The sequence below is a fragment of the Schistocerca piceifrons genome, chromosome 3 (assembly GCF_021461385.2).
Source record: "Schistocerca piceifrons isolate TAMUIC-IGC-003096 chromosome 3, iqSchPice1.1, whole genome shotgun sequence".
Taxonomy (NCBI): Eukaryota; Metazoa; Arthropoda; class Insecta; order Orthoptera; family Acrididae; genus Schistocerca; species Schistocerca piceifrons.
In genome coordinates this window covers 346,403,552-346,415,431 of record NC_060140.1, presented here as the reverse complement: position 1 = coordinate 346,415,431, position 11,880 = coordinate 346,403,552, and the positions used below count along the sequence as shown (strand labels likewise).

The following is an 11,880-nucleotide window of genomic DNA, read 5'->3' as shown; positions in this document are numbered from 1 at the left end:
TCCACTGGCATTTAACATGGGCGAAGTACTCAGATAAGCCAATGGAAGAAGAGGGATTATTGAGAATTTTAATAAGATGATTACCCATTTATGCGAGGAAAGATATATTATGTAGGGCGTGGAAAATAGTAGAAGAATTATTTTTCTTTGTGGACGCACTTGATGTCTTAAATAAAGACTGCAGCGAGAGCGTACACCAAAGTGAAAATCATAATTACAAAAGGAATAGTAATAATAATTTAAAAGACATGAGGCCAACTTAGCTAGAGTACACCAGGGCAACAGAAATAATGGCAACGATAATTATCAGAAGAAGCATCCACCTTCGAATTTAGGTCCAGTAACTTCGCAGGAATCGGGCGATGGGGCCGACGGTGGGTCAAGCCCGGCTGGTGGGCGATCGGTCGGCTCCGAAGCGGCCAGGCTGGCTGGCTGGCTGCCTCGGCCGCGAACGCTAGCATGTCAACATGTCTCGACATCGCTAGCTCAACCGTCACCTGTTTAGCGAGCGTTCCTCTGCTCAACCACAAGTAAACCATCGATTACGGGGGGCGTAGCGAAGCCCTAAAAGGCATGGCTACGTCGGTGTTGTTCATTCGTTGATGTAGCTCACAGCGATTATACTTTCCTGTGTTTCCTTGCAATGTACCAACCTTGCATTGACACCCCGCTCCTCGGACGATACCACATAGACCACAGAAGAATTTCATGAATTTAACTGTCGTGAACTGAAATATTATTCGCGATAGAGTAGCCGCTTGTCACTGAAAGTTCGTTGCTTTATCGACAGATGGTGAGTGTCGAGATTTGCGGCAACTTATCGCATGCACAGACGTTTGTGAAGATATTTACGTAGACAGATCCTTCCGTGATACCACTGTCTTGCCTGTGCTACCATAGACTGTAATGACCTGACGAGTATAACAACATCTTTGCTTCTGATTTAGTATGTTTTGATGTCACATTGGTGCGCGGGTAAAACAAGTTCGAATAGAAGTAGGCAATGTGGTTATGTGAAACTATCGTGTGTTATCCTGAAGTACATTTGAAGTGCTGTTAATAGAGCAATAATAAAGAATGAGACGCTCGGCCGCACCGTCTGTAAAATACAGTGAGGGTGGAGTGGCAGGTAACGTGAACAAAGCGGGTTTTCCCCAAGCTTCTGTTAGAAACTTAGGTGAGTAGGAAAGGAGAATTTATTGAAAAGTCGCAAACGAACACATTTAACTATAGGGCCAAGTACACATGTTTTTATATTTCCCATGTTATCTTCCACTAGGTGTTAATGTGTTATTTGTATGTCTATTAACGTAAAGATTGGCACTTAGCGAAGCGTTAATGTGATATATGTACCTAAAAACTGTGATAACGTATGTTGTAAACGAATCACATCTACAAGGTTCATTCACATTCGGCGCACTTGCGTACAAGCAAATCATTACACACTCTCCCTTCGCTTAATGAGTTTTCACTTGCAGAACTTAGCGGCTATTTCAATGCCATACGTGCTTCAACAAGACGCCTTATGCGCATGTGTGAAAGTTGACTGTCAAATACTTCGCAGAATGTCGGAATGAATATCCTAGAACAGTTGCAAAAATTGTTTCAGTAGACAATTTTTTTATTTTTTTTTCAGTCTGGTTGTGCTACCAATGAAGTGAACTATACTGAAATTTTACTTTAGTTGTAACAGAGATAAGAATCCAGTTCATACCCTCTTATGTTATCACTCCCACATATCTCAGTGACAATATTGCCCAACTGCAAATTTTAGAATCGTGTAATTATGAATTTATGAGCAGAGCTTGAAATGTAAGTTTTCCGTGTAAGAAACGTACCCAATACGTTCTTCAGTAAGTTATCGGAAGTTCAGAAACACTCAGTTCACCTGATTACCTTCTTTTGGGACTGTTCAATGAAGAATATGATGCTCTGCTTGCTTGTGTGAATAATTAGATTATTATTAAGGTGTCAGTAAATTTGAATGGCCTTACTAAATGCTCTTCTAATGTTGGGATTTCTTCTTGTTCCATTCAAGCATGGAGCAGGAGAAAAATCATTGCTTAACTGCCTCCGTCCATGTGATAGTTAGCATGGTGTTGCCATTGTGGTCCTTTTGGGAGTGGTATTTAGGGGACTGTAGTATATTCCTAAAGTCGTCACTTATCAGTATTCAGCCTTCCTTTTAGTATACTCTTAGTTTGTATTGTGTGCTCATTGGATTGTTATTTTTTTCTTGCTTTCTCTGATGGTGGCAATGTTAACAGTGAATCCTATCATTGATATCCATTAATGTTGAAACATATTAAGTATGCATTTGGGGCTTGGAGAGCATCTCACTCCAATGTCTTCAGTTATTTAGTGGATACTTTCCAGTCTCTGCCCATTATGCCCTTGGTGGCTCGCTCTAGTACTATGGAAGGTTGGTTGGTTGATTTGGGGGAGGGGACCAAAGAGCAAGGTCATTGGGTTAGGGAGGGATGGGGAAGAAAGATGTCCATACCATTTCAAAGGAACCATCCCGGCATTTGCCTGAAGCAGTTTAGGAAAATCACGGAAAACCTGAATCAGGATGGCCGGACGCGGGTTAGAACTGTCGTTCTCCTGCTTTTTCTAAAGTATGGATAACTAGGCCTAATGTGTAACTTTCTAGATAATAATTCTATTATTTCCAATGAGCAGTTTGGTTTTAGGAAGAATAGATTGACCACTCATGCTATTGATTCGCTCGTGAAAAAGGTTCTCCAGGTATTCGGAGATAAGGAGTTTGCTCTGGTCACCTTTTGTGATCTGAGTAAAGCATTTGATTGTGTGACCCACAAGATACTTCTGCGTAAATTAGAGATTGTAGGTTTTCAAAACAGTGGCTTGGGTATTCTTGGGTCTTTTTTGGAGCACTGTAAACAGATTGTTTGTATTAATGAAGATAGATCCAATGTAGCCGATGTCCCGTGTGGTGTGCCTCAGGGCTCAGTGCTTGGCCCACTGCTTTTTCTGATTATGATTAGTGATTTACCATCTAATGTAAGTTCCCATTCAATATTATATGCTGACGATACAATCTTTATCAACAGTGACACTGACATTGAATTGTTAAAAAAATATAACAGAAAATACCATCAGTGAAGCATCAGAATGGTTCACTAAGTATTTAAAAAGCTATCATGTAATAGGTTCCAAAAGTTGCAATAAATTTTCTCTGTGTAAATTCGATCGTCCTATTGAAAAGATCAAGCCAAAGCTGTATGAGTGGCTGGTCGAGCATCCTTTTTACTCTTGGTGAATTTCTTGATTGCAGTCAAAAACAAATAGGCTAATATTATAAACTTTGGCTGCTCCCGATATACTGTATTAATTATTTCATTAGCAGTTCTAGTTACCTATTTGTTAGTAGCTAGTAATAATATTAATTATTTCATTAGCAGTTCTCGTTACCTACTTGTTAGTAGCTCGTAGTAACCATTAATCTGTTTTTCTTTGCACGGTTGCAAAGAGCAGTTATTATAATTTGATGTAGCCTAATATTTCTTTGTATATAATAAGTTTTCCTGTCTTGGTATTCTGTATTCTGACTTTTTCCTGTATTTTGTACTGGAACGTTCTGATTGATTTGGTTGTACTACCTCACTTTATATGTTGTATTTCCTGTCTATTGACTATTTATGAAACTATTGTAATATTGTACTTATAACTCCTGCATATAATTTTGTTTATATTTTGTAATTTGACATTGTCTATTGTTTCTGTAAGCTTAACGACAATAAAATATTATTATTATTATTATTATTATTATTATTATTATTATTATTATTATTAATGTAAGTCCAGTGTAGCACCATGGAAGTAGTGCCCTCTTGTCTTAAAATGTCCTATTATCTAGTCCCTTCTTCTAGGCATTGTTTTCCACATATACATTTTTTGCCGATTTTGTGGAGAAGATCCTAATTTGTTGTCATCTAAGTCCTCTTAATTTTCAGCATCTGTCTGTAACACATCTCCAATTCTTCAATTCTCTTTTTTTCCAATTTCCCAATGGTCCACAATTCATTTCCATACTGTGTTGTGCAACCCACACACATTCTCAGAAATTAGTTTCTTGTATTAAGGCATATGTTTGATAGTAGTAGGTTTCTTGTGTCATCCTTGCTTCATCCATCATGTGTTACTTTGCTTCAAAGATGGCAGAATTCCTTCATTTTGTCTACTATGTGGTCCCCAGTTTCGATAGGTTTAGTACTAGTCTCATTTTTGATTTTTCTCTGTAGGCCTAATTAAATCTTTCTTCAGTTTACTCTTAGTCCATATTCTGTGCTCATTCAAGCCTAAATGTTAATCTCACTGCTGAACCTTTCTTTTATTTCCTTCATTGCTGTTTGTGTGCAGGCTGATCAGTAGGGAAGAGACTGCATCCCTGCTGTATGCACCATTTCAATCTGAGCACTTTGTTCATGATTGTTGATACTTATTGCTCTGTTGCATGTATTACCTGTCTTTCCCAATAGCTTGTATGTCCTTTTCTGAGAATTTTAACTTTTCGCACCATTTTACGTTGTCACACACTTTTTCTGTTGACAAATCCTATGATGGTGCTTTCGTTTTACTAAAGTTTTGCTTACGCTATAACATACATCAGAACTGCCTTTCTGGTGCCTAATGTAGATTTCCCAAAGCCAAACTGATCATGTAACAAAACCTCATTTACTTCCCCTTTCTCGTTTGATAATTTTCACATCTATCTACCCTTTTTTGTGGATGATATGTTTTTAAAAATGTGATGGTATGTCTGTAGGCTCATAGTTTATACACAATAACTTGAGTACTAATTTACTTTTCCTTTGGTCCAATGATTTTCGAATTTCTGAGGGAATGTCATGTGTCTTTTCTGCGGTATTTGATCACACGTCTCACTGACTCTAATACTGGATTCTCTATACCCTCCGATGTACCGCATGTTTCTTCTATCACCTGAACAGACTGTTGCTTCCTCTTGAAGAGGTCCTCAAATTAATCTTGTCACCCATCTGCACTCTCTCTCTTCTTTCTTTCTTTCTTTCTTTCTTTCTTTCTTTCTCTCCCTCCCTCCCTCCCTCCCTCATAATATTGACACCTTTGCTTTTTAATTTACCAAAAGTTGTTTTGGCTTTTCTATGTGATGAATCTGGTCTTTTGATGGCCATTTCCTTTTTGATTTCTTCATATTTTTCGTGTAGCCATTTCACTTTGGCTTCCCATTGTATTAGGCCTACTTTACTTTTTTAATAATTTGAAGTAGTTCTTCTGTTACATAAGTCTTTTGTGCAGTTACCCTCTTTGTACTTACACTAGTTTGTTCCATATTTGTGACTGCTCTTTTTAGGCTTGTCTGTTCATCTACAACTGAACTACCTACTATAGTAATGGTTATAACAGTATCTACAGCCTCAGAAATCTCAAGACATCTCATCATTCCTCACTACTTCAGTATCTGATTTCTTTACAAATAGATGCTTCCTGGTAATTTTCTGAAACTCGGTCTACTTTTTGTTGTTAGTAAATTGAGATCTGAGGCTATATTTGCTCCTGAGTATGCCTTAAAATCAAATATCTGATTCTGAAATATTTGTATGACCATGATGTAACCCACCGTATATCTTCCCACTAACATCGGCCTTTTCCAAGTATACCTGCACCTCTTGTGATTCTTTAACAGTATCTTTGCTTTTTCTGGCTGAAATTCGTTACAGACCTCAGAACCTTTCTCCTTTCTAGCACAAAGTCCATGTGCTCCCGTAAGTCTGTTTTCTACTCTATTACTGTTCTAGTTTTCCATGATTATTAGATTATTATCTCCCTTTCCTCACTGAGTTACTCATACAGCACCTTCATAAGCTCTCTTACCTCTTCATTTCATGCTTGTTATTTTGGCTTGTGTACCTGAACTATTGTTGTTGCCATTGGTTTGCTGACAATTTTGATGGTAATACTCACATAACTCAACTGCTTTCAGTGATTCACTCTTTGTCCTACCTTCTTAGTCATAAGAAATTTTACTGTTACACCATTTTCTGCAGTTCAAGGCATTACCCTATATTCATCTGACTATAAATCTAATTTTTCCATTTCTTGTCACTGTCTAGTGCTGTACCCAAATTAAGCTTTGAATTTACTTTCTCATATTTTCTACCACATTCAGACTTCAAATATTTCTCGCATCTGCTTTTAGAATGTCATTGTTTTGCTGGTTTTTCAATTTATTTTTTCTCGTATGGTCATGCCCTGTTGGCAGTTCTCTCCTAGAAATTCCAATGAGGAACTAATGTGGATTTGTTTGCTAATGGAGAAGTCATCATTACACGTCTGTTACAGGCCACATGACCTGTAGATTCACATTGTGTATTTAATGCAGTGGTTTTCATTATTTTATGCATCGTCATGCTGTTGGTCATTGCTGATTGTTCCATGTTTAGGAACATTTTCCCATCCCAAAGGCCACCTGGGACCTTGTACATTTTGATTAGTAGTAAAAACAGACAATATAAAATCCAGGATGGAATAATGAAAATATATGAAAAAGATACATTGCTACTCAGCATATGGTGGAGATGTTGACTCAGAGACAAGCACTGCAGAAAGACTGCTCACAAGATAAGCTTTTGGCCAAAAGCTCTTCTTCTGCATGAAACAACATACTCACACACATTCATGCACATGTAACTAACATCACATGACTACTGTCTCTGGCAGCTGAGGCCAATGACATTGATCATGACTTGGGTACCCTGCTGGGCCATTCGTTGTGCCGACTGGCCTCAATATACCTCCCAGGTCATGTTCAAACCTTTTTTGGCCGGTTGTATTGATGAAGTCGTACGTGATCTGTCCAATAAGATAATCCGTGCTGCCAGCATTGCCATTCTCCACTCAATGGGCCCCATTCACCATTGGCCACTTCTACGGTGGACCACAGCCACTGCCACTGCAGTCTGTAATTGTTGTTGTGCCTTGCAACATCTTAAGCGGCCCCCGTCCTTCACTGGTCTTATGACATTTAAACATCTTCGCCCCAAAGCCATGACTTTCTTCACCCCAAAGCTCGTTACTTAATGAAATGGAGCAAGATGGTGTGTTGGAAATGCTTTGTCTCCTCTTCAGGTTCTCCTGTCCCTTTGTCATAGGTGCCAATGGCAGTCTTCCATTATGGGCCTTGCCTTTCCAGATGGGATTTGCAAAGATCTGCCAGTTCTCACGGAGCACATTATGACACATTTTGTGTCATTATTGGCATCAACCTCCTATCCAGCTGCCTTCCTCCTCCGGAAAGTTCCCGCTTATGTTTTACCCCTTGTCAGGCGGAATGCTGCAATGAACCTTTTACTGAATGGGAGCTTCTTCTGGCTCTCCCTTCTTTGCACTGTTCAGCTCCTGCCCTGATTCCGTCCATAACCAATTGCTTCAACACCTCAATCCTCGACAGTGTTAATATCTCCTCCTCGTGTTTAACAATATTTGGCTCCAAGTCATTTTCCCCTCTCAGTGGAGAGACAGTATTTTGGTTGTTGTCCTTAAGCCTGACAAGCATCTGTTGTCCCTTGATAGTTACTGGCCAGTCATTCAAACCAGTGTCCCTTGCAAGTTACTAGAACAGATGGTGGCTCGATTGGATCCTTGAATCTCAGGATCTTTTGTCTCCTTACCAGTGCTTCCTTCGGGAGGGACGGCCTCTGATTGATCATCCGCTTTGATTGGAATCTGCAGTTCGGCAGGCATTTCCTCAGTGCTGCCAGCTAGTCATGTTTCCTTTAATCTTCATAAGCTCTGCAAGACAACTTGGTGCCATGACATCACTCTTATGCTCCATGAGTGGGGGCTTTGGGTCGCCCCTCCTGATTTTTATTCATCAGTTCCTGTCCCATTTATCATTCAGAGTTTGGATAGGCACTGTTCTTAGCTCTCTGTGGACCCAGAAGTCTGGCATTCTGCAGGGCTCCATATTAACTGTTCTCCTTTTTCTCATCACTATTAATGGACTTATGGCCTCTGCCGGACCATTGGTCAACCCTGTTCTGGGGTTGATCTTTGGGTGCAGATCATTCAACGCTTCTCTGCCTTTCCTGGGCATTTGTTCTGTCCCGCCCGGACTATGGTTGTCAAGTTTATGGATCAGCTGCCCCTTACGCACTCCTGGACCCAGTTCACCATTGTGGTTTTTGTTTAGCCACTGGTGCCTTTTGCAATAGCCCTGTTGATAGTCTTCTGATTGATGCTGGGATCGCTTCCCCTTTAGATTTCACTGTCACACCTCCTATTTTTGTATGCCATCACTATCTGCTCTTCCCCTGCTCACTGCTACTACTCTATTCTTTTCATGGCTTCGTGCCATTGTCTGCCCACTGTCGGCCCTTGGGTGGGTTTGGTTGGGCTGGCCTTGCTTTGTCTTCCCCATTTTAAGACCCCCCCCTCCCCATTTTAACAGATGACGCGCGCTCAGCCGATCGCGTTCTCGAGTTTATTAGTGCCAGTGAGATGACGTCAGTCATTTGAAGCTCTTTTTGGGGACAACCAACCCCTTTCTGTAGTGGTTTTTTAAGCTTTCCTTCTGTTTTTAGTTTCTCCAATTTTTTGAGTTTCGTTCCCATTGCTGCTGGTTTCCATTTTCGTTTCTGACCTTTTCCTAAGTCACAGACCGGGCGCTAATGACCATAGCAGTTTTGTGCCCTAAAACCAAAACAAAAGTAAGGTTAAATTCCAGATTCAAGTCCAGGTGTGTCACACACTTATAATTGGTATGGAGTTCCAGAAAAGCAGACACTTTGCTGAATAGTGAAAGATTCATTCTGGATACACTTTTATCCGCATCCTCAGTTGTCCTATCCTTACCCCCATCCTACGCTCTTTTGCCACTTTGCTTCCCCGTCTTTTCGCTCTCCTGTCTTGACATTGAGCTTCCCATACATGCTGTTCCCAGTTCCTTGCTTCCCACAACATAACACATTCTCACCCTGTCCCTCCCTCTACCCCCTCCCTCCCTCCCTCCCTCCCTCCATCCCTCCCTCCGCCCCCTCCCTCCATCCCTCCCTCTGTCCCCTCCCTCCCACCCTCCCTCCATCTGCCCCATCCATCCATCCATCCATCCATCCATCCATCCATCCATCCATCCATCGCAGGCTTATGGGAAAGGATGCATTACGTGGTGTGTGAGTTATCTATAGTGCCCCTGGATTTGATCTCCTGAACCTCTTGTCATAGCTTTGCATCTCCACCTGCAATTCAGCTATTTCGGCGAGGGTATGTCATCTGCTTCCGTTGTCTCCTGTCCTCTATTGCCCCCATGACAATATTGGATTTCTCTGCACCCAATAACCATCATGGTAGTCAGTCCTTTGTGGTGGGGCCATCATGTACCCATTTGGTTATAGCCCACTGACAACACAGGGATCACACTGCTGATGCCTGAGCTGTAAACTTGCCACATATGCCAAGGAGTAGATGCCTGTCTTCCTGGGGCATCAGGACTCCCGGGAATGGCCATCATGCCAGGTTGCCTTTGCTGTGGCTGGGTGGTACACGTGGGGAGAGCCCCTGATCGGAGTGGGTGGCATCAGGGTGGATGACCCGCAGTGAAGCGGACTAAGTCATCTCTTGCTAGTGACCGTATGTTGCCAGCAGTCTATAAGAAGGGCAAGACAGAGTACAATGTTGAAAGATACGACCCTAAATTGTTTCCCTCATTCGCTACACCATGAGAGGAAGCTAGGGCTACAGAAAGAAGAGAGCCATATTGGTCTTGATATTTAGTCTGTAGCAGAATTGCTACCTACGAAGCCTCAATTTTTTGTTGAACATCTTGATTATATGTTTGGGGCAGTGACAGCCCTGTCAAAGATCAGAGGTGGTGCAGTCTTGATTCAGAAAGCATCCCCGTCCCAGTCCCAGGCGTTAGTTGCATGTGACTGGCTGGGTGATATTCCTTTTTCCACCTCTCCCCATAAAAGCCTCAACATGGTCCATAGGATTGTTTTCCATCGTGACCTCCTCTTGCAGTCTGATGATACACTCCGCACCAATCTAGAATCTCGGGGTGTTCATTTAATCTGGCGCATTTACAGGGAAAAGACAACAGGGTTGCTACCAGTGCTTTCATCTTGTCCTTTGAGGGTGATTCATCGCCTGAAAGGTTAAGGTGATGGTTTACCACTGTGATGATAAACCATACGTCCCTCCCCCTATGCGGTGCTTTAAGTGCTGGATATTGGGGCACATCTTCTCACTGCACAACTAGCGCCACATGTCAAGACTGCGAACATCCACTGCACCCAGATACTCTGCATGCTTCACCTCTCACTTGTATCAACTGTGGAGAGCAGCACTCTCCCTGCTCGCCTGACTGCACAGTACACCAAATGGAGCGCAAAATCATGGAGTACAAGACCCTGGACTGATTGCCTTACCAAGAGGCTAAATGTAAATTTGAAGTTATACCCTGTTCGGTTGACGTCCACATATGCTGCAGCTACAGTAGCATCGCTGTCACAGGTACCAGTCGTACCACACACTTGTGCCGCTACAGTGGGCTCTCCGAGCCTCCAGAATACATCTGCCCCCTTGGTGATAGGGGAAAAATCTCCTTCCATTGATACTTCAGGAAAAGCCCCCCCTCCCCAAACACAGATGACATTGGTCCCCCCCCCCTCCTCTCCCCCAGCCAGAGAAGCAACAGCCTCCTCCAGCTCCTCTCTTGCGGAAGGGGTCCCTTGGGACCCTCTCTCCCAAGGTCTCTACTAATGACACAGCGGACACTCGCCAGTGGCTAAAGGAGCCAAAAGCTGCTGGACGACGAGTTTTACAGTCTTCCTCAGTGCCTGAAGCTACTTTGGAGAAGTCCTCCCAGCCACCCCCTGAAGAGAAGTGAAAGGTAAAGTAAACAAAGGAGTCTGCTAAGAAAAAGGACCCTCCAGTGGCTCCAGCATCACCACTTCCTGCCGATTCTGCACCTGTGGATGAGGTGGAGATCTCAGCGTCCCCTGAGGACCTGGATCTTGCTCATGCCTCATCCACAATAGGAAGAGATACAAATACTCAGTTGGTGGCAGCAGGTGACCCTGAGGCGTAACCTGCTTCCTTGTGCACTTCATGCCTTTCCAGCCTCACGATAATGTCACCCTCCAGTGGAATTGCTGCGGTTTTTTCCACCACCTGGCTTAGCTATGGCAACTGTTAAGCTTTACACCTGCTCTCTGCATTTCCCTCCAGGAAACCTGGTTCCCAACAATGCGAACCCCTACCCTTCGCGTTTGTAGGAGATATTAGAAGAACCGTAGCGACTATAATAGTGTATCAGGTAGAGTTAGTGTCTATGCATTGGCTGCACTGATTGATCGACTCCCTAAACCTTTCCTACTTTTGGGAGATTTTAATGCCCATAACCCCTTGTTGGGTGGCACTGTGCATACTGGCTGAGGTAGAGATGTCAAAACTTTCCTGTCTTAACTCGACCTCTGCCTCTTAAATGTCTCTTAAATACTGGGCCCCCCACACATTTCAGTGTGGCTCATGGCACTTACTTGGCCATTGATTTATCCCTCTACAGCCCAGGACTTCTCTAATCTGTCCACTGGAGAGCCCACGATGACTTGTGTGGTGGTGACCACTTCCCATCTTGCTGTCACTCCCCAAGTGCCATTCCCCCAGATGTCTACCAAGGTGGACTTTAAACATGGCAGACTGGGAAGCTTTTACCTCTGCTGTCACTGCTGAATCCCCCCCCACATGGTACCATAGATGTGGCAGTTGAGCAGGTCACTAGAATGATCGTTTCTGGGGCACAAAACACAGTCCCTTGTTCTTTATGCTACCCCAGGCGAAAGTCAGTACCTTGGTGGTTGCCAGAAATTGCTGAGACCA

At 42.8% G+C, this 11,880-nt stretch overlaps 1 protein-coding gene across 2 annotated transcripts in view; it reads left to right on the top strand.

Moving 5' to 3' along the window:
• The first annotated feature begins 853 nt into the window (after nt 1–853).
• LOC124787908 (DNA repair and recombination protein RAD54B-like) overlaps nt 854–11,880 on the top strand; it is a 332,405-nt gene continuing 321,378 nt past the window's right edge. For both annotated transcript variants that reach the window (XM_047254891.1, XM_047254890.1), the window contains exon 1: nt 854–1,177. In XM_047254891.1, coding sequence (XP_047110847.1) covers nt 1,078–1,177 — 100 coding nt within the window. In that variant the 5' untranslated portion in view covers nt 854–1,077. The remainder of the gene's footprint in view (nt 1,178–11,880) is intronic.